The following is a 26,664-nucleotide window of genomic DNA, read 5'->3' as shown; positions in this document are numbered from 1 at the left end:
CTTTCTTTCATTTGAATTCACCAAGCTGATTGGCGACTGGAAGCCAAACGCATCACCTCTGGAGAACGCAATTGCATTCCCTAGAGGGAACACACACACACGCACACACACGTTATGCAAGACACTGGCCCTTGTTTGCATCTGCCATTTATTAACCGCATGGCCTACCCACCTTGGAGACCCGCAAAGAGGTTTTAACATTTTGCAGGGATAGAGTGTAAGCCAAAGGGATGTTCAAAGGGAAGGAGTGGGGGAATAATGCATTTTTGGAGAAAATAGGCTTTTCAAAAAACTTTAAAAAAAAACAAAAAACAAGGAACGTAGCAGCATTCCAGAAGTATGAACGGGTTTGGGGGGAAAAGGGGAGGCGTTATCTTTCGGGAGGTGGGAGATTTCCGGAAAGGTCTGGATTTAAATTGGGCCCAGTTTGAGTCATGAGGAAAGATTTCAGAGGCTGGGAGAAATGTCTCCCTTGACCAGTTTAATGCGGGTTGGGGGGAGGAGAAAAACTTCCTGACTGTTAGAGCAGTACGACAATGGAATCAGTTACCTAGGGAGGTTGTGGGCTCTCCCACACTAGAGGCAGCTGGACAATCATCTGTCAGGGATGCTTTAGGGGGGTTGGACTGGATGGCCTTAGAGGCCCCTTCCAACTCTGCTATTCTATGATTCTATAATATGTTGGCTGCTGATACGGTAGAGATGGTCCAGCCATCAAAAATGACCCAAATGGAAGGAAAGAAGATATTGAGGGGAGATAAACCATGTTTATTTTATATTTTGCAGATGTGGAAGAGACAGGAGGACACCCACCACCACCCAAACAAACCAAAAATATTCCGCAAAAGTTTGTGTTGAACATGGATTGTCCTTCATCCCGTCTCGCCTTCCCCACTGGATTTATACCAAGGTCTCCGGGCCAAGACAACATGAAGACTAAACCTGGCTAAGGGAGACGTTTGGCGGCCATTTTGGCGGCCATAACCTGTCGTAAGGTACCTTCGCCCCGCACGCAGAACGCTTCGCTAAGCGAATTCTTCCGTATTTCCGTCAGCCCAGTAGCAATGGCAGCCATCCACACCAGACTGAATATGAGTAGAGGAGAAATGTTGAATGCCTCCATGCCATCGCACAGGACGATAGGGTCGGCCTACTGAATGGTTATGCCTGCCACACATTAAGTTTGCTGCATTTGCCCTCAAGAAGCATTAGGTCTTGAAGCCAAGAGACGCCTTCGCTACTCAAGAACCACCTTCAGAGCTGTTTCAGTTTTCATCTGGAACCTCAACTCCTCAAAGTTCCTAAAATTCGGAGTTATTTATTTATTATTGCATTTTTATACCGCTTAATAGCTGAACCTCTCTGGGCGGCTTACAAAAAATTGTTTTTGCCATTGTAGCAGCAGACACAACAGTTCTGCCAAAATGGACATTGGCAAACAGAGGATCCTGAGAGAAATTCCCCTTCCTTTTTTTTTTTACACCATCGTTTACTTCCTTCGAAGCTCCGATATGAAAAGCAGAGGGAAATTTAGGCTATCCCTCTCCGCGTCTTATGGGCTAAACATAAAACCTGATCCATTTTGGACAGATGCCCCTGATGGGGTGACCCTAAGCAGGGTACAAAGCAGCCGTACCTCACTCCCCGGCGAAGTACGTGATCAAGATTGCTTACAGGAATGTCCCCATTTTCTTCCCTTAATCAGCAAAAGATACCCCCCAAAAGAGGAAGATTTTCTCTCCGGGTACCTCCAGATCTGTTCACATTTCTAAAAGTCGCTGGCCGCATTTTCACGGATAGAAAAACAAAAGTTCCCAAGGGACAGTCCCGTTGAACAAAGTTGTTGTTTTTTTTTAAAAAAAAGGAATGATAATAATAATCAGAATAAAAATTGATGGAAAGAAGCCCTCGTGTAGCTAAATACAGGCCAGGGGCCCAAAGGAAAATAAAATAATGGGATGTACATGTGTCGCCAATTGAAAAAGAAAATAGACAATCATTTACCCATCTCTCTCTATCTCTCTTTCCTTCTGCCAGAGAGACAGAGAAAGAGATAAATGTGGAAGCTTTTGTAGGAATTGCATGTGGTGACAGGAAAACTGTCATTCTAGAATTACTTGAAAACTGCCCATTACACTGTTACAGGTAGCGTGAAGTAGAGAAACAAATCTTCATCTCCGTTACTTTGGAAATGATTTATCCAATCATGCCGGCACGAAAAACTGGGATTTGCTTGGGTTTCTAACAGAAGCATAAACCTTCCTCACGATGGGGTCATTCCTGTACCTTTCGTTTCACACCCACCCCATCTCTTGCACACACAGACACACCTCCGTCTGCAAAAGCAGAGGTTTTACAACAAATCGCACACCGTATCCCCAATTCGCCACGGGCATTTTTAATCCGAATCGACACCACGAATTGCGGGCAATCGCCGAATTGCCCGACTCAACCATCGTGGTTCTGTTCGTCCCAAAAGCCGATGGAGTGTTCCCACATTAGCATCAGATAAACAGATGAAAATCGAGGGGGTGGTAAAAAAGATGGAGAGAAAAAAAACCCACCCCCCCAAATAAAACTGACCTATGAAATTCTGCAAAAACTGCTTCGGAACGTTTAGAAAAGCCATATAACTTTTTGAGCTTTTCGACGGAAAAGCGTTTTTTATTTTAAGTATATATCGACTGAAAAAATGTCACAAGAAATAAAACCAAGGGACAAGAGGTCAGAAGGGACTCCCCAACATAGGTCAAATGAATGATGTTCCAATCGGGGAATTTGCCCCTCCTGAGTGTTCACTGACAACCAACGGTTTGGGATGTTCATGTATCCAGCGTTGTATTCTGACGGGAAATTTGGGTAATAATCTGTGCAAACCAAAATGGCAGCAGCGGAAAGAAAGTAGACTAGGAATTGAAGATAAGTCTCCTGGTGATTTAAAGTAGATCAGGAAGATCACAACAACACACACACACTCCGCCCCTCCTAAATTTAGCAAGCGATCACTGGGGGAAACAGGAGTCAATTTTTGTGCCAAAGGATTTCTGCGTGAGTTCCAGTCCTGGGACTGAAAACTCGTTCATATCTATGGCTGCCTTCTTGAACCCCTCTTTCGCACCGGGCTCCAGTTGGGGGGGGTCTCGGGGGTGCTAGCGAAAAACAGTCCCCCGAAACTGGCCGCCCCTGCAATATGGCAAAGTCCCCCATTCCGCGCACCGTGCACGGAACAGAACATGGCGGCCACTTTTGCCGACGAATCTCGAGAGAGTGCAGCCATTTATTCAAGCCCTTCTTGGGTTTAAGAACTTCAGGATGAAGCGCCCATGTTTCCCCCACGCACACGTATGCACGCCCTCCATTTAAGCACATGAGAGAGCCTCCACTCTCGCCCAACCTATCCCTCCTGCCGCTATTTCAATCAACAGCCTACACGGAGATGTATTTAATAAACATCTCTCGACGTCCTCCAGACCTATGGCTAGCGCATAAAACACTGCAATAAGGTCGAAGATATCAAGGATGCCTGCGGGGGAGCAGAAATTACATTCGGAAGGGGCAGAAGCTTCCTGTGTCTCAATTTACAATTGATTTTTAATTCAGGCGGAATTATCGAGGAGGGCATTGCTTTTGACCAAGTGAGAGATACATGGCATGGAACAGAAACATCGGCTTCAGGAGGGGAGAATTCTTTTCCAAAAAAAAAAATATGCAAAAAGGGTGAGGATTGAAAAAGAGAAATGTTCAGACATATTCAAGATTCCAAAGGGTTAAATCTTGAATTCTTTCTCCCCCAATCACCACTTACCAAAGGCCCCAAAAGAATGAAACAGCAAACCAACCCACTGCATGTCTTAAATATATAATATCCCCAGATTTTTTGTTGCATACCAAGTGCTATCAGATATGGATTTATACCCAAACAACTATCTGGGTTGGTCTTATTGGAAATTTTACTCTCCTGTTGGGAGGTGGTGGGTTATATATATATTTCCCCCCCAGATATAGAAGAGATGAACTGATCAACGCTATTCAAATGTGGGGAAAGATAGTCCAAGTTGTAAGTCAACGTCTACTCCGAAAGTCATATTCCGTGAAAGTTCTTTGGTGGATCGTGCCCCTTAAAAGTCACGCGCTCATTTGGGGGTTACTGCAAACCTTCCGCCACTGCAGTCAAAATGGACCCATTTTCCTCCAACTCATGAGAAAACATACTGGGTTTTGCATGTTTTACTATTAAGTAACCAAACCTATTTGTGTATACCCAAAACTATATAATAATTGACGCGTAATTTCTTCAGTTGTGGGGAGGGAAGACCTGGAAGAACCTCTTTCCCAGTGTAAACGCCACGGATCCGAAACCGCATGAGCTTACTTCAATATGCGGATTCACATGAAAATATTTTGACGCCCCGATACAGGATGAGCCCATAATAGGTCATTTACCAGCTAGCTCACTGATGACAAATGCATCTCTTTTCTTTCATTGCCTATTTGTGTTTCTGACTCTTTTAAAGTTTCTCCTCCATCTTGGGCTCATCTATTTGCTTTTTTTAAAATCTGGAGACGTTTGTAGCACCCATGAAAAACGCCCAGTTTGTTTCGGAAACGGAAGGGTTAAACTGGTGACCCAAATATTCTTCCGTTCTTAAAAGACACACCCTGGGCCTTTTCACACACACAAAAATAAAAATGGATGATTGGGACACAAATCCTTTCACTAAAGCCAGAGGTGAAAAGATGTAGAGAACCCAAGAACCAGAAGGATGGAGATTCTCCCTGCACACACACACCCCAAATGTGTGTGTGGGGAAATAGTTGCCCCCAAATATCTTCAACTTGGCGGCAAGGAGTCTGAAAGTCACATAAGACCGAGCCGAAAGATTTGTGTTTTCAAGACCAACGACTGCCCCCCTCATTTGGATCAATCCCATAATAATAACCTTAAAGGCTCCATCTCTGTCGTAGTTCAAACTTGGGGAGGGGAGGTTGGTTTTCTTTTTGCAAGAGCAGCAGTTGAAGAAAAAGGAAAGAAATTACGACTCAAACAGGGCAGTAACCAACGTGAAATCAGCCCACTGCTGAATGGGAAATAAAATCTAGAGGAACAATGGGGGTTGTGTACCCCAAAGATGGGATTACCCCCAAATTCAATGGTCAGCTAAGGCACCACAGCAGAGAAGACTTATTTTAAAAAAATGGGGGGGAGATATCTTTTAGATCATGGTTCAACGGCCAGGTACACCCTAAAAAGTCGTCGATTTTAAGGCAATACCGCCAATGGGTTATATATGGGGCACATATTCTAGGGTTATTCTACTTCAGAAAGAAGACGGTTGTTCAAGAAATGAGGCCTACATCGACTGGTGAACTTCCCCCTGGTCGAATCCTACACAGACGTTGGCATTGAAATAAGGTCACGAATCTCGAAATCTAAAACATTTCATCTCGGGAATGAAGCCCTTCTTTCATAATGACAGGAAACGGGCCAGAGAAAGAGGGGGTCGTTCCTTTATTCAACGTCCCCCCTCAGAGCTCTCACAGAAAGAACGGGGGAACCGAGGGGAAAAATTATCTTCCACTGAGATGTCGGTCCGTCCATGTGTGTCTGTGTGTCTGTGTGCAAAAGGACGGCGGCTTTTTATGAACCCGAAGCAGACAGAGTCCACATTTTATGGGCCTCTGCACAATTCAGTTGACACAAAGGTGCACCCTTCCCATTCACTGAGAGATTTATTTTAAATGTTTGACCCTTACCAGAAGGTAGCAAAAGGACAGCTCCCCACAGACACACACAAAAAACCTCACTTGAGGATGCCATCTACTATGTACCAAGGAAGGGGACATAAAAACCTCCGCCCCACATAAGAAACCCATCATAAATTTGCGCCCGCAAATAACATGGGACGGGCCTCCTCAAAAGAGGCTCCACCGAGCGTTGAAAACTTCTCCTTCATATATTTATTTATTTATTCCACCACGTTTCCATACCGCCTGAAGCCCTTTGGGCCGTTCGCCAAATTTAAAACCAACATCGCGATGTCCGTCCTGTAAGAACTGCTCGAGACATTGGCCTATTTTCACACCTTGGGAGTTTAGGTTCCCACGGACGTTTGCAGCTTGACTAAAAATGCAGAAAGAATTCGGAGAGGATTCGGGACTTAAATAGGGCTTTATGGTCAGGGATGAAATTTTGAAGCTATGCACAGCAAAATAATAATAATACCAACAACAACAACAACAACCATATTCATGCTAAGAAAAGAGAAGAATTAAATGTATATTTTCTCTCCCTCTTTAATTTCGGGATGGGAGGGTATAAGAGAGAGAGAGAGAGAGAGAGAGAGAGAAAGAGAAGGAGTGTTTCCATATCTTTTCTTTTTTCATGTTCTCTGTAACATTGAAGGAGAAGCCCGTGATTTGGGGCTGGGGACCTGTCCGTCAGCAGGAATCACTATTTTGGGTCCACTCCAAGTGCCTGTTAATACTTGAGAAAATCTGTTATGAGCTCTTGAAGAAAGAGAAGCCATTTCCGGAACCTTATCATCACTCTGGAGAGGGAGGGAGAGGTGTGGGGTTTTTTTCACTTTAAAAAAACAACCACCATGTGGTCCACAGCAAATTGAACCAATTTTTCCCCTCACATAATAAGGTAATGGCTACTTTCCTATCAGGTTACGCTGAACGGCCGAAAGCGGAGCAAGAAAACATGGAATCCAAGAGAATTTGGTCTTACTTCAACTGGACAACCAGGGTGTTATTACAACCCTGGTTGAGAAGTTCAGGTAAGTCCCAAGTTCCCACGGGTTCTGGTGTTTTCTTGCTCTGTTTTGGGCAAGAAGAATGAACATCACCAGACAGAGAGAGGTCTCCAAAGTTTTATAGCCTACCACCTTGCCATTTTAGGAGGAGAAAGCCTTTGAACGCCATGCTTGGATTTGCAAACGTTTGCCACTCCAAGACGTAACCATGACCCAGCTTCAGCAATGTAGAATCTACCACAACCAAACATAAACCATCTCATGAGGTCTATGGCTCGCCAATGACAAACTTTCTTCCGCCTAGAGAATTAGGCCTCGTACAAGAGATCAACCTAGCTATTTGGTCCAGGAACTGAAACACACACACACACACAGAGAGAGAGAGAGAGAGAGAGAGAGAGAGAGAGAGAGAGAAAGGTCAACCACTGTTTCCATCCAGAGTGGAGGAAAAGAGAGAGAGACAAATTGGTGTTTTAATTTGACAAGATGCAAGTCCTTAAGTGACACGTAATTGATTTTACAGTCTGTAGTACTTCAGAAAATTGTTCGCATTTTGTTCTTCTTGGCTGCACAGACATACAACTTCCTAGAATTGACTTCTGGTTGGATGATTTTGAGATTGGATGGTTTTTTTTTCAGGATTATTATTATTATTATTTTTTAAAAAAACTTTAGTTGAGATGGCAAATGGAAAACAGCTATTACGAAAAATAGATCTATCCCTCCAAACATGCACACATGCTCACACACACAATTGTTTTACGTGGAAACACATAGAGGACACCCCAGTGAAACTTAGCCAACTTAGCTTTAAACTAGGGCATGGATATGAAATTTAAACAGAAACACACACACACACACATATATATATATATATATCTCGGAGACGGACCGAGAGATGTCTTATTTGAAGAATTCTCTCCAATTTGAGATTTATTTTTGATTTTTTTTTTACAGCAATCCAGGTATAAACAGCAAAACCCAGCCAAAAAAGTTTAATGAATTAGATGTATCCGTTCCCTAACTGCATCAGTTTGCAAAAGGGATTCCACACTCTGCAGCTTAGCAAGAATTGAATCACTTGGGTGTATGAGCCCCTATATCTGACCCTCCCTGTTGTACAATGCAAAAATCTAGAAGGGGCAACCGAAATGCATTACAGGAATGTAGAAGCAGACTAAAGAGAGAGAGAGAGAGAGAGAGAGAGAGAGAGAGAGAGAGAGAGGTCTCAACGTCTCACAAAGAGATTCATCTTCCTTCTGGATAAAGGCACACACACCCCTCCTTCTCGCCTGCTTGCTTTTGCTTTTTCACACTTGCAGGTAACTTTCCTAGGGACGGCAGGCAGACAGACAGCGCGAAAGCACACTTTTTGACCTTTGCCTTTTCCCACCGCGACGCGGATCTCTCGAAATCACGTTTCGCCGAACTCGAAGCTCGTTTCGAACACCACAAGGGCCACAAAAGAAGGAAAGCGTCTGCCCCGACTTGGGCGAAAAGGGCTGAGAAAGTTCAGGCCGTTTCCCCTAAGTCTTCCAAGACCCCTGCAAAAATACCTGGATTCCATTGACTTCCTCCAGGTTGGGGTGCAAGCCTGCCACCCGGCAACACACACACACGCACGTTGGCAGACCAGCATGTCAACAGTGCCCTGGGTTGCAGCACACAAGAGACACATCTCTTACCTGGGATTGCTTTTATTCCAGTACACGGCGTACCGATCCGAGATCACTTTGTTGCTGTCATCCGTCCACACGCACACCCCTACCAGGGTGACAACCAGCGCGGCGATCTCCAAATGCGGCATCCTACCGGGTGGTGTTCACCGTGCCTCCCTCCTCTCTCCGTCTTCCTCGGCCCTCGGTGATGAGTCTGTTGTATTTTGATTTTAAGTTGCTTTTTAGGAAGAAGGCCGCCAGGTCATTTTCCTCGCCGGTTCGGTTCCGGCCACGGTTTGCGTTTCGGGGTGGCGGTCCCCCACTTAAGAGGGGACACCTCTGCACCTCTTTTTCGCCCCTATCTCCCTGGAGGCCAAACTCAAGACAGCACACACACGCCCCTAATTTATGCCACCGTGCACGTCCCCCCTAGCCTGGCAGTCCTTCGAACCTTCTTAAAGATCACGGGGTGAGTCATTCTGGGGCGTGGGGGGGGGTCACAGGTCTATCCACGGGGCTATCGGAATTCAATCTCACAGCCAGGAGGGGGGAAATAATCTAGGAATGGATGGGGGGGTGCGTTTCCCCTTCTCCTAAAGAGAGCACATTCTGATAACTTCCCTTTTCTCAAACTCTTCCTGGACACAGAAGTGAGAACAGGGGGGGCATCTCCAGAAGGCAAATGTTTCAGTCCACAGGATGCTCAAAAATACTTAAGAAAGAGAGGAACGAAAGAACGGCCAACAGCAAGGTTTCAGAAAGAAACCTGGACATCTTGAAACAGGAATCTCTCTGCTTGTGAGAGGGAGGGGGGAAGGAGAGAGAGAGGGGAAGAAAGAAAATGTAGAGTCAGCAAGCAAAGTTTAGGTTGATGCTACTTTTCTGCGATTTTGCCATTCCTACTGTGGCATTAACAAAACAAAAAACAAAAGAACAAAACCAAGATGTATTTAAAACAATTCCTGTTTTCCAAAATATTTTTTTTTCCAAAAAAAATCTTTTTTTAAAAAAAAAAAGCGTTGCAAAAGAGCCTCCTTCTTCAAATTGCAATCCGTCGTCCGGAAACTGGATTTCCAACCAAGAGAGAAATGTCTTCCCCCAAAATGTTAAAAAAAAAAAAAAAGTTTGCCAAAAATAGGAAGAAAAGACCCCAAACATACATACGCAACTTGTTCCAAGTTGTTTTGCTTTGCTTTGAAGGTGCCTTTGCGTTGCCTCTACTTCTTCTGGGGGGCGGGGGGGGGGGGGAAGACAGAAAAAAAGATTCTCCACTTTTATTCTGTGTGCTGCTCTGGCGTCTTTTCCTAATTAAAAGAAAAAGGGAAAAAAGCAAATAAATAAATAAATAAAGCAAGCTTTTTTAAAAAAAACAACAACACCCACCTAGGTCTAAAAAAAATGCAGTAATATTTGATTCCCTTTGTAGAAGACAAAAGTGGAACCTTGCTGCAACGGACCCCCCCCCCCCCAAAAAAAAATCACAACAGGTTTCTTGCTTGAACAGGAAAGAAAAGAAGAAGAAAATTCACTTTTCTCTCTCTTTTTCCCTCTCTAAACGCCCCCTGTGCAATCCAAGAAACTCTTCTTACAACTAGAAAGGAAGAAAAGGCAGCAATGCAGCAGTAATATTACAAGTGAAGATGTGGGGGGGGGGCGAGGAAGTGGGAGGGGGGAGAAGAAGGAAAAGGAATTGGGGAGGGGGGGAGAGAGAAGGAACCCCACCCTGTCAGAAATGCATCCTACCACATCGGTTTCTTATTTTCAACGCATGCATTTGCAATGTGAACCTGGAGAAAACATGCTCCCACCTTTTCCTTTCTTATTTTTATCTTTCTTTTTTTCCCCCGGCACTAAATTGCACCACCAAAAAAAAAAAAAAATTGAGAGAGGAAAGGAAGGAGGAAATTAAAATAAATAAATCTCTCTCTCTCTAAGGTGGGTTGTTTGCTGTGGATTCTTTAATCTCCGCCGCTGATTTCTGCAAGGCTTCCTTCTTATTATTTTGGCTTTAATGGTCCCTTTTCTCTAATGTTTTTTTTTCCCTTCCCTTACTGTTGAAATAGACACAGTGTTACGCCTAGGTTGGGTCACCCTAAAGTAACCGCCTGCTTTTGCTCTCTGCGCCCCCCTCCTCCTCCTCCTCCTCCCCACTCCTCCCCCACCCCCCCAAAAAGGGCTCAATGTTGGTTGGCCGGGGAGAGATGGCCACGCCCCCTTGCCATCCCAGCTCCTCCCCTGGAATCTTTTAGTCAATTTCACATTGAGGGGGGGAGGGAGAAGAAAGGGAGAGGAGGGGGAGGAGCTAAAATGGGAGGGGGAGGGGAAGGGGAGAGGAGGGGGCTTAAAAAAAATCTGCAAGGGGCACTTTCAGAAATCCACACTGCAAATGGAAAAGAGGTGGTTCTTTCTCGCTCGCTCTTTCTCTCGCTCTCTCTTTCTCATTGCATCCAAAGATTTTTGCAGCCTGCTGTTAAAAAGGTGAGTTGGGGGATTCCCAACCCCCCCCCAAATAGATAGATAGATGAGATTGTTTTAGGAGAGGGGGTTCTTATCTTCTGTTCTTATCCTCCCTCGCTGCTTTTGCAAGTGGCTTGCAAAACACTTTGCACATTATTATTATTGTTGTTGTTGTTATTATTATTCTTCGTAATGCTATTTTGTAAAAGCTTGATCCCATAAATCCTACCCGTGTCTACTCAGGAGTCAGCCCAGCTGAGTGCTGCAAGGGGCACGCTCAGGTGACACTGCAATCCTGACTGGGTCTACTCAGAAGTAAGCCGCACTGCGTTCAAGGGGGCATTGCCTGGCAGTCCCAGGCAGTTCTGCATTGAGCAGGGGGTTGGATTGGATGGCCTTGTAGGCCCCTTCCAACTCTGCTATTCTATGATTCTATGTCTACTCAGAGGTAAATCCCACTGAGTTCAAGGAAGTTTTACGCCCAGGTGAGCAGCCTGTGTATAAGATTCCTGCCCCACGAATCCCATTGAATTCAATGGGAATTACGCCCAGGTAAGCGTGTATAGGATTCTTGCCCCACAGTGCGATCCAAGGGATGTCTACTCAGAGGTAAATCCCACTGAGTTCAAGGAGGTTTTATGCCCAGGTAAGCAACCTAACGGCGTATAGGATGTCTGCCCCACAATGCAACTACTCAGAAGTAAGTCACACCGAGTTCAATAGGGCTTTCTCGCAGGTAAGGGGGTATAAGGTTGCAGCCCCAAGGCTTGTCATGTCACAGTGCAAGTCCGTGTAGGTCTACTCAGAAGTAAGCCTCATGGAGTCCAATAGGGTTTAGTCCCAAGTAAGTAGAAATAGGATCGCAGTATCAAAGGCCTTTGTTATTTATTATTAGTTTTAGTTTTAGTATTATTGTAGCCTTTTCAAAGCAATAATATAACAACAACAAGAAGAAGAAGAACAGAAACAACTTTAGATTGCTTTTCACAGCACTTCACCTTGCTCTTATTTGTATTTTACACACCGTTGTGTAGAAAATTACCAAAACAGTTTAGAACACTGACAATGACACAGTGAAAAGCAAAATAAAGATAAACAGCTGCCTGACACATCGCCTGACGCAGGCAAGAATAGGAAGGAAAATGGGGTCTTGTTTTTTCCCTTCCTTTGGAGATGGATCCACCAGGAAGGGCGTTTCAAACTTCCAGAACCCGTATTATCTCACAACGACCCTGCAAGGCAGGCCAGGTCTCCAAGGGAAATCTGGGGACGTCCTCCATTTTGAGAAGGGCATGAAGTACACAATTTTAATCCGCTGTTTTAATCGGTCTCCTTTCCTTATCTATCTATACTTTCCTGCTTCTATCTCCAGGTGTATAAATGGGAAAGGTTGCTTTTCATGGTCGAATTATTGGCTGTGGACTGCCCAGGACTCCTCGGAAACAAGGCAGGCTACAGAAGTTTTGATTTGATTTCATTTTTTTTTCTTTAACAAGGAAATTAAAATTATCCCCATATTGTAGATGGGGAGAATGAGGCCAAGGAAAAGGGCAGCTAAAGGCCACCTGGGGAGCCCCCCCCCATTAAGATCAAAAGTGAAATGTCAAACCAGACACACACAACCTGATGTCTTTTAAGCACTGACTCGCCAGCCCCTCCCCAAATTCCGTGGCTATGTATGACAGAGAAAAGATGGTCCAGGGGAAACAAAGATTACATCAGCAAGAACGAGGAAGAATACTTCTTAAGACTCTTCTATTTGTCCAGTGTTTTCCCTAAGAGCTGAAAGCACGGCACACCTCACACACACCCCTAAAAGGTAGGCTGGTTTTCTTATCCCCCCCTACAGGAAAGCTGAACCAGAGAGAAATGGCCACCAGAATTCGCACAGAGGGCCCAGGGTTGAGTGCAAGAAGAACTAGCTAAAATGTCAACCCTTCCTGGACCAGGTTTAAAGAGGGGGGGCCATGCGTTCCCCATGATCTGCAGTTCTCAGGCGGGGGTGAACAATTTCAGGCCTGGAATTCCTATCTGGTTCTCTGGGGGTCCCCGGATAGCCACGCCCCCTGTCACTGGCTCCTCCCCTTGTTCCCCAACCGCCGACCGTTTGGGGTTTTTCCCGGCAATGGTGCAGCTTTTTCCTCCGTTCCCAAAGGTCAAGATGCCTCTCTTAAGGCTGGGCGACTGAGTTGCGTTTTTAAAAATGAGAAGAAAGGGTGCGGCAGTGATCAAAGATTTGATTGCTGTTCACAGAGCAGGAGAGGGGGGATTAAAGAAGCCTTTGCCTCTGCCTTGCCTCCCTTGCTGTTCACAGATGAGGAGAGGGAGGATTAAAGAGCCCTTTGCTCTGCCTTGCCTCCCTTGCTGTTCACAAAGGAGGAGAGGGGGGATTAAAGAGCCCTTTGGCTCTTCCTTGCCTCCCTTGCTGTTCACAGAGGAGGAATGGGGGGATTAAAGAGCCCTTTGGCTCTGCCTTGCCTCCCTTGCTGTTCACCATGCAGGAGAGGGGGATTAAAGAGCCCTTTGCCTCTGCCTTGCCTCCCTTGCTGTTCACCATGCAGGAGAGGGGGATTAAAGAGCCCTTGGCCTCTGCCTTGCCTCCCTTGCTGTTCACCATGCAGGAGAGGGGGATTAAAGAGCCCTTTGCCTCTGCCTTGCCTCCCTTGCTGTTCACCATGCAGGAGAGGGGGAATAAAAGAGCCCTTTGCCTCTGCCTTGCCTCCCTTGCTGTTCACCATGCAGGAGAGGGGGATTAAAGAGCCCTTTGGCTCTGCCTTGTCTCCCTTGTTGTTCACAGAGCAGGAGAGGGGGATTAAAGAGCCCTTTGCCTCTTTTGCTGTTCACCATGCAGGAGAGGGGGGATTAAAGAGCCCTTTGCCCCCATGCCTCTGCTCAAAGCCACTGTTGACAGCAATTCAGCCCTCCGTGTCTTAAAAATATATGCCCTGAATGTTTTGGGTTGTTTTTGTTTTTGAATGACTTGCCTCGTAAGGTTATGAGGGTTTATAAATGCAGAGAAGGAAGAGGGGGAATCGTGAAGATGACAGAGAGGGAGGCTGAAGTGACAAATGGATGGAGATTACCAATATAGATAAGAAGATGTGAGAGAGATGGAAAGAGTTCTTCTGCGAACGGAGCAGAGAGGCATGGGGGGGGAGAAGAGAAATTATCCAGAGATACAAAATATTACTGTACGTACGGCTGGGTGTTGGGTGCGGGTGAGTGCGTTAGGGCGGGTGAGGAAATGTATGGGGCTAATTATACAATAATAATATGCATTTATACAGCTCTTTCTTTTTTTTAATCCCTCGGTTGCAGGTTATTAAATTATTAATCGCCACCTTCCGCCGCGTCTCTCCGAGGCGGCGGCGATTCGTGCTCTCACCAAGGGCAGCGCTTTCGAGCAGGAGGTGTCTGGGACCGAATCGGCAAAGGCCTCTCGCTGAGATCCGAGTGGCGGTCCTCTCTCTTTTCCGCCCCGCGCATCTGTGCGCCCCTTCGCGCTCAGCGGCTCAAGCCGGATGTGCCTGCCTGGGGCCTGTCAAACTACTGACAACTTCACACTGGGACATGATGGCGGCGGGGGGGAGTTAGAAGAATATTTGGGATCCAGGCCCAAAGGAACCAAGAGCCTCCAACCTTCTCACACACAAACACACACAAGGAACACCTGTGCCTGTCGGAAATTCTAGTCCTCATGATCCTGAATAAAATGCCGATTGAAACAGCAAACACAGGAAGTTGCCTTAGAATTAGGGGTGTGCACGGACCCCCCACTCCGCTTCACTTTAAGATCCGCCATTTTCGGATCGGCCCGCTCCGCCCCGCCCCCACTCCGCCTGTGCCCACTCCGCTCCGCTCGGAGCTCCGGATCCGGATCGGAGCTCCGGTCCCCCCCCATAGGGGCGGTTACCGGGCCCTGCCGCCATTACCGCCCATGCCTTACCTGCCTCCGTCCGTGGTCCGTCGCCGTCTTCAATTGAGCCCGTAGTTCCACCAGGAAGTCTGGGCCGCAAGTCTGGGCCTGCTGGAACCACGGGCTCAATTGGAGACGCTGACGGACCGCGGACGGAGGCAGGTAAGGGAGAAGAGGGCGGGGGGCGTTACCGGGCCCTGCTGCTGTCGCCGCATGGGCGACAGCGACAGCGGCAGGGCCCGGTAAACCCCACTTACCTTTCCGGCGGAGCTCCGGATCGAGGCGAAGGATCCGCCTTCACCTCGATCCTCTTCGCCACGCTCCGCCGGCCCCCCAATCCTCTTCGCCTCCGCCTTAAGGGCAGGCGAAGCCCCCCGCTCCGCTACTGCTTCTCCGGTCGGATTAGAAGCGGAGCACATCCCTACTTAGAATGAGTCAGACAATCAGTCCATTTATTGCCAACACTGACTGGCAGGCATGGAACTCACTGCCACAAGGCCTCATGATAGCCACCAATCTGGATGGCTTTCAAAGGGGGTTAGGCAAATTCCTGGAGGAGAAGGCTATCAAGAGCTACTAGCCCTGATGGCTAAGTGCAACGTCCAGTATCAGACGCAGTGTGTACCAGTTGCTGGGGAACATGGGTGGGAGGGTGCTGTTGCACCCATGTCCTGGTTGTGGGTTTCCCCAGCTGGTTGGCCATTGTGTGGACAGAGTGCTAGACTGGGTAGACCCTTGGTCTCATCTAGCAGGGCTGATGTCCAGAGGGGAACAACCCAACCCTATGATGAAAAGTTGAAGACATTTGGCAAATTTGACCTGGAAAAGACGAAGAGGCAATGTGATAGCCATCTTCAAATATCACAACTGTCACAGAGAGGCGTTGCAGCAAATCTGTCCTCCACTGTTCCAGAGGGTCAGAATTAAAGCGATAAGTTCACATTACAAGAACTGTGTGTGTAGAGGGGAGGGATATTTATCTTGTTTTCTCTTACATGAATTATGGATTTCTGTATGTGTGTACGTGTATAAATTGCTTCGAGGCTGCTTTTTGAGCGGGGACGTGACATGTACCTTTTAATAACATGAATAATTATCAACACCAGTAATAATAACTACTAATAAATTATCATCAGTAATAATAACTATGTAGTAATACCCCCAGAGTGCAGGACACTGAATCACGGGCTCAAGTGACAGGAAGTCAGATTCCGGCTGGGCATCAGGAAAAACTTCCTGAGTGTTAGAGTAGTACAACAAGGGAACCAGTGACCTAGGGAGGTTGTGGGCTCTCCCACACTAGAGGCAGCTGGATAGCCATCTGTCAGGGATGCTTTAGGGTGGATTCCTGCATTGAGCAGGGGGTTGGACTAGATGGCCTTAGAGGCCCCTTCCAACTCTACTATTCTATGGTTCTATAATAGTAACAACAACAATAGATGTATTTGTATGTGTGCAAGTCACTTTGAGGCTGCTTTTTGCAGTGGAAAGAGACATATATTTTAATGATAATAGTAACAACTATATAATAATAATATCATCATCTACTGTTGGGAAAAAACTTTATGATAACATGGTAGTGGAACGGGCTGAAAAGGGTGGACTCAGATGTATATGATTGTTAGCAGTCAAAGGTTTGGAACCGGTTTAGTCCTGCTGTTCCAATACTCCCTTTCCTTGGACTTGGGCACCAGGTTCAAGTCGCGCGTGAACCGGATCTTGTGCCTGAGACGCAAAGCCGCGTCTGGGAAGGTGTGTTTATTCCCCCGGCTTTTATCTCAGAGGAACATCACGCGCCACAGTCAAGGAAGGTTGTTCTCCGAACGCGTCTGCCTTTGCTCTGCCAATTCTTAATTGTTCCTTGTCATTTGTGCGTGCGAGTCAAATGTTTCTGTAATGCGCCTTGTCACTTTACAACACAAAGCCGTTTTGTGTACATCAGGACGACATAATCAAACGCGGAACCCTGTCATGGCCTTAATGGGCTTCTCTCCCCCCCCCCTTTTAAGGGACTCTGTTTTTCGGATTACCGTTTACCTGTCAACAACATTAACGACAGCATGGCGCATGTGTGAATGGAGGGTGAACAAGGCACGCACTGCGGGTGTGTGGGCATATATGCACCGTGGGCGTGCGCACACTGTGGACGTATGTGTTCTATGAGCGCATGGGCAATGTGGGCTTGGGCACACTATAGGCATATGTGCTGTATGAGTGCATGGGCTCTGAAGTGTGCGCACTATGAATATATGTGCTCTATGAGCGCATGGGCGCTGTGGGGTGTGTATACTGTGTGAGCATATGTACTCTATGAACACATGGGCGATGTGGGCGTGTGCACACTGTGGACCTATGTGTTCTACGAGCGCATGGGCACTGTGGGGTGTGCACACTGTGAGCATATGTGCTCTGTGAACACATGGTGTGTGTGCACACTGGATGTATGTGCTCTATGAGGGCATGGGCACTGTGGGGTGTGTATACTGTGAGCATATGTGCTCCATGAGCACATGGGCAATGTGGGCGTGCGCACACTGTGGACGTATGCGCTCTACGAGCGCATGGGCACTCTGGGGTGTGTACACTGTGAGCGTATGTGCTCTATGAGTGCATGGGCGATGTGGGTGTGTGCACACTGTGGGCCTATGTGTTCTACGAGCGCATGGGCACTGTGGGGACAGGTGCCTTTGCGCATGCTTCAGCCCTGCGCAGTTCGGGCTTTGAACCCACCTACAGCTGACACGCAGGCCCTGGTCTCTTTTTTATTAACTGGGTACGGGATGGGGAAAGGTCCTCATCCCTGCTCCACGTTCACACTGTGGATCTAAGGGCCCCCGAATGCAACTTCCTCCCAGGTAAGTGCATGTATGGGATGGCAGCCGGGCCCTATAGCTGCCTCCTCAGAAGCCAGCCCCCACAGAATGCCATGGGTCTTACTCCCCAGCTAAGCGAGTACAGGATAGCACCCTCCGTGCGATGACTGAAATTCGGCCACAATTGGCTAAATTTGCACAAACCGCAGCCGTAATTTCTGCGAATCGAAAAACACCGCAAATGCACCAGCTGGGCAGGCGGCAGAAAATGAACCCGGGCAAAGCCGGCGCTCCACCACGGCGAGCTGCAGCCCCCTTCCTCTTTCGACCGTCACCTGCATGACATCACTTCCTTCAAAATGTGGGACGCCGAGGAGGGGGTGTAGCTTCTGCTCATTCTGCCAAGCGAGGTCCCCAGACCGCTGCCCCAATTTCCTACCCCGATGGCACCCCTGAGAAACCCAGTGTCGGTCCTGCACACACACACACACACGGAACACGCTGCTCCACTCTTTCCACCACCCCTTTTCTCGGCATGATGAATCTGTTTGCACGCGGGCAGCTCCCCGCGTTGTTTCTCCGTGCGCCTCTCCCCCCCACACACACTCCGATGGCGCTCCCTCTAGCTGCCGTCAGCCAGCCCTTCTCCCCGTCAACGGAAGCCGGTCATAAAACTGTCCGCCTGCCTGTCAGTTTTACTTGTTTTCATTCATCAAGCTCGTCTCTGCACCCCCTCTTCCCTCCGCCCCACCCAACCCCTGGCCACCAGAGTTCGTCAACCCAGCTGCGGCAGCAGAAGAAGGGACAGGTGGTGGGCGAAGGGCAGCGGGGCGGCCGGCGGACACATTTCTAACCCAGGCCTGCCATCGGCTAGCTCCCTTGGCAAAATTTTTGCAACGGAAACAAAACGGGGGACGACGAAACACCTTCTCTCTCTCTCTCTCTCTCTCTCTCTCTCTCTCTCTCTCTCTTTCTCGCTTTCTCCTTCTCTCTTTTACAGACACCAGCAAGCCAAGCTGTGCCTTAGTCAGCACAACCAAAGACATAAAATTCCCGGGAGATTCCATGCAAGAGCAGAGGCACAAGGCTGGAAACAAAAGCCGATTTTTTAAGGGCTCGGGCGGAATTCTGTTTTGCTCTTTCTTTCTTTTTTTCTTTCTTTCTTTCGTCTCCCCCCCCCCCCCAAGTCCTGCATTGACCTGCCCCAGTAGAGAACTGTAACAAAATGTTGCAGCACAGCCCCAACCCCTAAGATGAAAACTCCTGTTCTCCTGTGCTCTGAATCTTCAGCCTGTTTGGGAACTTTGCAGCTTGGCATGGTCGGGGGTCAGGAAGGGATAAGGGGCGATTTCTTTGCTTATCACACACACAAATACACACACACACAAATACACACACAGACACACAGACATTCCCTTCCTGTGTTCAGGGATGGAGTTAGCTGCCAACCCAAACCTTAGCATTTTATTGTTAGATTGCAGAAGCAGGGGGTTTATGAATAATGCAAAGTCAGCTTATGCATAGTGAATATCCTCTCCGAAATTTGCACAGAGCACACTCACGCCCCCTCGCTTGCACCCCCCATCCCCTCCCCATTTGTGCCGACAGCCTAACCGCATGGCTCGATCCAGGGCCCGCCTTCGCGCCGTGCGTCATCCCTACGCATCATCCCACCGACGGAGAAGCTGCCCTGCCCGTTCGGCACAGAGGCAATTCACTGCTATTAAAACTTGAGCTTTGGGGTCTTTTTCCACCTTTCAAATTTTCCCGCAAGTCTGCGCAGCTCAAGCTTCGGTTTAAAACGAAAATGAGCAAAACCGAGCTTGTACTTTTCTAGTCATAAGCCTTACACAAACGTGTTCTTATATAAAGGAATGCAGGAAGGGGTTTTGTGCTTTTTTTTTTTATCTGCACAGGACACATCCCCTCAAACTCCCCCCTCCCACAAGAAATTTACTATAAGCCATAAGGACACCCTCAATATTCTGTACATCCTCAAAGCTCACAAATCCTTGACAAGCCATTTCTTTTAATTGACAAACGCACCTGTCTCAGCCTACCTCTGGAGTCTGCCGAGTGTGTACACACCAACGCTCTGTTTTTATCTGATTTTTTTCCTGGTGGCCTACTTTCTCTGCTAAACTGAGCGGCGCTCTGACACCTGGGCTCGCCGTCGGAAGAGACGAGCGCGACCCGCAACAAAATGTTGCAGTATGGATATGTGTAATCACTGTTCCAGTCACATTTCACTCCATTCCTCCTCCCCGCCGGTTTTCCAGCCACAGCCCACCAATACAGGGCACACTCAGTACTCCTGGGGCTGTATTGGAGGGAAGGATACGTGCCCACCCACCCCTGTCCGTGTTTCATTCTTCGTATATTTTTATAAATTTACTTCTGCGAAACTTGAGTTTCATCCAAGCCTGATGATCACTGTGTCTTGTGCGTGGGCGGTTTCATTTTGGCTACATACACATCGTCACTCACACCTGAACACAGGAAATAGAAGGGATTATTTATTATCATCACTATCACCATCTTTAATCACTTACAACACAATACTACTCACGTTTAGATAGGGGGGGAAAGCCCTACAAATTGTATGCCTATGCTCTGGTAACCTCCAAGTTAGATTACTGCAGTACACTCTATGTAGGGCAGCCTTTGAAGACGGTTCGGAAGCAGCAGCTCGTGCAAAATGCAGCGGCCAGATTGATTTCGGGAACCAGAAGGTTCGACCACATAACACCTGCTCTGGTCCGCTTGCACTAGCTGCCTGTATGTTTCCAAGCCCAATTCAAGGTGCTGGTTTTGACCTATAAAGCCTTACACGGCTTGGGACCACAATACCTGATGGAACGCCTCTCCCGACGTGAACATACCCGGTCACTACGTTCAACATCTAAGGTCCTCCTCCGGGTGCCTACTCCGAGAGAGGCTCGGAGTGTGGCAATGAGGGATGGGGCCTTTTCGGTGGTGGCCCTGAGACTATGGAACGATCTCCCTGACGAGGTTCGCCTGGCGCCAACGCTGCTATCTTTCCAGCGCCAACCAGGTTAAGACTTTCCCCTTTGCCCAGGCATATAGCGGCACATCTTAACCATCCACATGTTTATTTTGAATGGTTTTTAATGCTTCGTGTATGTATGTTCCGTGTTTTAGAATTTTAAATTTTGTATACTTGTTTTTATCTCAATTTTAGAATTTCTGTATATCGCCCAGAGAGCTCTAGCTATGGGGTTGGTATATAAGTGTAATAAATAAATATAAATAAATAAATAAATAAATTCACATAACTGGGGGTCGCCAACATGCCATTTGGACTGAGGCTCGGATTCTGCCAACTCATCTCCACTGCGGGGGAGAGACAATCCTTCCCGTCCCTTTCCGTGAATTGCCGGTCCATCTTGGAACACCGGTTGCAAGCTAGAATTGCAAACTCCATGGTTACCCACAGGCGTAAATCCTGTCTTATTAAATCGCAATATGTGTCAGCGTTTGCTGCCCCTGCTAGTGCAAGCTGGTGAAGAAACCACAGGCGGATAGCTTCATCATACATTCCAAAGTAGGGATGATACTTTCTCGCGTTCAAACAAGCCACGGGCATAAGCCGGCTTTAAACCAGGATTCGATCTTGGCTTATGAATCCTGGTTTCAGGGCCGGCATCAAAGGCCAGGATGGTTGGGCACCTGCTGAGGGCCCATATCAAAGCAGCACCCCACCAACAAGACTCCCCTGGACCTGCAATCTCCTTCTTCATCTGCCTCTTGCTCTGGGCCAGACAAAGGTGGCGGTGAAGAGGAGAAGCAGGAGATGCTATAGCCTCCTTACTCCCTGGCTCTCTGCCTGTCAAGGAAGCAAGGATGAGGAAGAAGACGAGGAACAAGAGTAGGTGTTGAGAAGCTAGACTCACAGAGGGAAGGAGCCCTTGGCAGGTTTCTTGCCCCAGGGCTACTCGTCAAACCTTCCTGGAGCCAGCATATCCTGGCTTGTTTGGGTGACATAACCCATCATCCTGTGGGTTATTGAGGGGAGACATGATAGCACTCTTCAAATACTTAAAAGGTTGTCATACAGAGGAGGGCCAGGATCTCTTCTCGATCCTCCCAGAGTGCAGGACACGGAATAACGGGCTCAAGTGACAGGAAGCCAGATTCCGGCTGGACATCAGGAAAAACTTCCTGACTGTTAGAGCAGTACGACAAAACATCAGGAAAAAATTCCTGACTGTTAGAGCAGTACGACAATGGAACCAGTGACCTAGGGAGGTGGTGGGATCTCCCACACTAGAGGCATTCAAGAGACAGCTGGACAACCCTCTGTCAGGGATGCTTTAAGGTGGATTCCTGCATTGAGCGGGGGGTTGGACTCGATGGCCTTAGAGGCCCCTTCTAACTCTACTATTCTATGATTCTAAGAAGGAGCAATCCGCGCCCAGTTTGTTTACCTGCCAGCAGCAGGCTGAGCACACTGTGGTTTAATCATTCAGGGATCCTGGTTTTTAGAGTGACAAGTGGACGCAGCCCATGTGCAGAGTGCTGGGGGTGCAGAGAGAGAAAGAGATGCTGAATTTGCAACCAAAGAGGACACCAGTACCTTTCTCCTTGCTCGCCGCGTCCCCTGATAGATGCTCTACGTTGCCTTCGCTGCTAGGCCCTCTCGGCACGGAGGGAACCCTCCGATTTGCCTTTTCCCGTAATGAGTCGCTCTTTCGCTCCTCGTTCTCAATAATTGGGAGAAGAAAACAATATTTTCCCCCGTCATTCTTTTCTCCTTGACCCTCAGCTGCCTTTCCCTGCCCCGTGCTTTCATTGCAACAATGCCTCTTCTCCAAACCCACACACCCAACACACACACACACACACACACACACACACGCACACACACACACACCTTAATTATTCCAGATACTGAAATCTCCATTCTCTTCCACCCCAGGGGGGGTTTCATATCCTGGATTGGTTGCTTGGAGGCGTAATTTACACCTTTTTTTTCCTGTTCTGGCTTCAATCATTCTGGCCTTACACACACACACACACACACACACACACTAACAGATTTGCTTTAAACAAGAAATAAAAGGCAGAGGGTTTTTTTAAAAAAAAAAAAATCAAGGTGAAAACCTTGCTAAAACAGATAACGTAGTTCCCCCTTACCCCCAAAAAAGACAGAGAATGAGAGAAACAGCCTCCAAATAATGAGAGAGGGAGAAAGCTCAACAATGGCTAAAAGAAACAATTTTAATCCTTCACACATGCAAGGTTTTGCGTGACACAGAATTCTTCATCAGAGAACTGATTGTCAAGAACAGGGAGGTCATGGGCTAGGACTTCAAGCTCTTGTCCTGAGAAGGATCCTGGCCCATTCTCCTTGGAAGAAGAGGCTTTGTGGTTAATGGTGCAGGGAGAAGGCTCAACTGCGGAAAGGCAGTGTGAGGTTTCCACCTCCCCAGGATCCATTTCTCCAGAAAGGTCCAGGGGGGCTGTTCCTCTGTGTCACTCCCACTTTGCCACAGCCTGAGATGGCTAAAATAGTCAAGGCCCCTCTAAGACAGCAAGCCTCAGAAAGCATTGAGGAAGGGCCAACTGACCTAAATCCAGAAGCACTTCTACTTGGACCTCAAGTCTTGCTCCGCTCCTTGTTGGAGCAAAGTACAGGCAACCCTGTCTGGCTTCCAGCCTCAGCTGCACTCCGTGGTGCGGATTTCTTTCTGTCTTGTTTCCTAAGAAACCTGATCTAACCTGACCCCCTGCTCCTGAACTGATCCATAGCAGAACCCTGCAACACACATCACAGAGCATCATCTGAACCCACAGCCTAAAACAATACAGTCCCTTATGTCATGTTATATTTATGCTTTTCTTTTAAAAGGCAGGCAGGGAAGAATACTTCCATTGCAAAGGGCTGTCATAAGGTGTTGGTCAAGCCAGGGTTCTTATTATTATTAATTATGCCACCCCATAGCTGAAGGTAGCTTATTTATTTACCTTTATTTACCATCTCACCTGGGAAATTGCACACAGAAGAAATCAAAGCAAAGCTGGCCCATTTGCAAACAGGTGTGTGGCAGGCGTTTTGCAAACCGAGGAGATGTATATATATATATATATATATATATATATGGGGGGTGTCCCCTCAGGAGGTGTTTGTGTGCATTTCTCTGGAACGTTTCCTACATACCATGAAAGCCCACGGCAGACTTCGGGAAAGATTGGCAGCCTCCGTTCCGGAGCTGCGCTACGCTCCGGCCGTGGCGGGTCGCCGGAGGTCAAGGATGAAGAACTCCGGTCAAAGTTTGCGCCAGGAGAGAAGAGAGCGGATTGGCAGGAGGGGGCGTAGGTCAGGTCTGGGGGGGGGCACCGTGTGTGGGGGGGCAAGGCGGCGGCAAGAAGGGCGCACGGCGAAGAGGCTGCGGAAGGCAGAGGGAGAAAGGGAGGCGGATTGAGAGCCAGGAATGGGTTCGAGGCGAGAAGGCGACGAGAAGAACAAGATGTCCTTTAGTCTGGTAACATTCAAGCTTCAAGTGGCTAAATCAGCGGTGTGGAACCTCATGAAGGTTCAGCCCACCTGAGATTTCAATCCGGCCCCCCACGTTTTCCCCCAGGTGGCCACGCCCCCCTTTCCCACGATCCTGTTTTTTCTGCCGTTCCCCCCCCCCATTCTAAATTAATTGAAATGCCTCCCTTAAAGGCTTTGCTACTTGCACTAACAAGTTTTAAGGCTTCAATCCGGCACGTGTTTAGACAGAAAAAAAAGTCCTGCAACACCCAGCAATTCCCCCAAAGAGTTGCGGGACTTTTTTCCTCTGTCTAAACGTGCGTCGGATTGCAGCCTTAAGCGAAAACGGGGTGGGCCTTTGGGGTATGTTAGCCCCGCCCCTTTGCTTTAGCTCCACCCACCAAGAGAGCTTCTCCAGAACCTAATCCGGCACTCAGGCTTAAAGAGGCTCAAACACACCCAATCAGCAAAGGCCAGTGGCTCAGATTCCGGCGGGGGCCCCGAAAAAAGCCCAGCACCTCGGAGAGCTACATTAAAGAGGTCCGGCTGATTCCGGCTGAAACCCAGAATGGATTCACGGCCCCACCGGAATCAGACTCACCAGCCTCCATGGCTCCTTCCAATTTAAATAATAGCAGACCATTGTGGCGCAATCGCTACGCATAAAGTGGCATTGCACTGGGGCGCACCGTCTTCATTGCAAGTTCAAGTGAGGGGCCGGATTTTCTTTTCGGAAGGGAAGGACACCAATTCCTAGCATTTCCAGGCATCCTGACCCATCATTGATACATATTTGCATTTATTTACATGACGAATATAATCACGACAATTAATAACATTTAAATAATAGAGTCACGGAGGAATAGCTACACACTGATCCTCTGATATGCCGTGTTCGTCAAATCGAAATCACGCCAAAATCCTCCACGCTGAGACACCGCAGGGCCTTATAACTTTCCCTTAGTCCCACCTCTCCCCTGCTGACCAATGAGGGCTCAGGGGCGGAGCTTCCTGTCCACTTTTCCCTCTTCTCATTTTTCAGCATGTGCTGCTCCCTGGTGGCAGAACGATGGCACTGCCCATGAAAGGAGGCTAGGTTTTAGAACCAGACGGCACAGAAAAAGGCACAGGGTTTGAAATGAGGACTAGAAACCTGAAGTGTGTGTGTGGCGGGGGGGGGGGGCTCAGGGAGGCAGCGTCCAAGGGAAGAGAAGCAGAAAAAGAGAGAGAGAGAGAAAAAGAGAATCTATGTGTGTTTTGGAAAAGAAAGTTGGACAGCCATCAATAAATTCTACCCAGAGTGGAGATTTTATGAGCATTAGTCCTGGAAGAAGAGAGCTAATTAATTTTAACAATGGGAGAGAATTAAAAGTGCTTTAAAAAGAAAAAAAGAAAACTCCTTCAATGCCTGTCCCTGGATGTTCAAAACCATCACTCACTGAAACCATGAGTGACTCAATTTCTTTTTATTTGTTTTTACTATGAGTCTAAGACCCCTCTCACTGAAATCAAATGTAGAAAAAGGCCAAAAAGGCTGAGTATTTTAGCTTGTTCGTACTGCTGTTCACTAAAGCACCTTCTCACAGAATCATAGAATAGCAGAGTTGGAAGGAGCCTACAAGGCCATCGAGTCCAAACCCCTGCTCAATGCAGGAATCCATGCACTGGAACGCACAAGAATTGAGAGTGCGCCCTCCAATGCAGTGTGTGTGTGTATGCACAGGACTGAGAGCATCACTTCTATGCTCAGCACACTCACTGCAGTGAAGGGGAAGAGAGCTACAGAAGACCTTATCTCATTGATTGGTGGCCAAAGCAAGATTCCAAATCGCAAGAGGTCCTGGTTCCTCTCTACTCGGCCCTGGTTAGGCCTCATCTAGAGTATTGCGTCCAGTTCTGGGCTCCACAATTCAAGAAGGACACAGACAAGCTGGAGCGTGTTCAGAGGAGGGCAACAGGATGATCAGGGGTCTGGAAACAAAGCCCTAGGAAGAGAGACTGAAAGAACTGGTCGTGTTTAGCCTGGAGAAGAGAAGATTGAGGGGAGACATGAGAGCACTCTTCAAATACTAGAAAGGTTGTCCCACAGAGGAGGGCCAGGATCTCTTCTCGACCCTCCCAGAGTGCAGGACATGGAATAACGGGCTCAAGTTGCAGGAAACCAGATTCAGGCTAGACATCAGGAAAAATGCCCTGACTGTAAGAGCAGTACGACAATGGAACCAATGACCTAGAGAGGTCATGGGTTCTCCCATACTAGAGGCCTTCAAGAGGCAGCTGGACAACCATCTGTCAGGGATGCTTTAGGGTGGATTCCTGCACTGAGTGAGGGGTTGGACTGGATGGCCTTATAGGCCCCTTCCAACTCTACTATTCTATGAATTGCAACTTTGCACTAGAAGTCACTCAGTCGCAACAGCTCCTAATACACATTCTCTGCCCTGCTTGCATTGCCTACCTACCTATATGCTTCTGAGCTGGATTCAGGGTGTTGGTTTTCACCTATTAAGCCCTACGTGCCAATAGAGCGCCTCCCCCGACGTAAACCCACCTATACTCAATG

At 47.8% G+C, this 26,664-nt stretch overlaps 1 protein-coding gene across 1 annotated transcript in view; it reads right to left on the bottom strand.

Moving 5' to 3' along the window:
* EFNA2 (ephrin A2) overlaps positions 1-8,599 on the bottom strand; it is a 143,748-nt gene extending 135,149 nt beyond the window's left edge. Inside the window, exon 1 of the mRNA XM_063147150.1 lies at positions 8,444-8,599. Within this exon, the coding sequence (XP_063003220.1) occupies positions 8,444-8,565 (122 nt within the window). The 5' untranslated portion in view covers positions 8,566-8,599. The remainder of the gene's footprint in view (positions 1-8,443) is intronic.
* Positions 8,600-26,664: the final 18,065 nt, after the last annotated feature.

The sequence above is a fragment of the Elgaria multicarinata genome, chromosome 23, assembly GCF_023053635.1.
Source record: "Elgaria multicarinata webbii isolate HBS135686 ecotype San Diego chromosome 23, rElgMul1.1.pri, whole genome shotgun sequence".
In the NCBI taxonomy this organism is placed as follows: Eukaryota; Metazoa; Chordata; class Lepidosauria; order Squamata; family Anguidae; genus Elgaria; species Elgaria multicarinata.
Note: the sequence above shows the minus strand (reverse complement) of the source record. Positions and strands in the feature narration are given on the sequence as shown.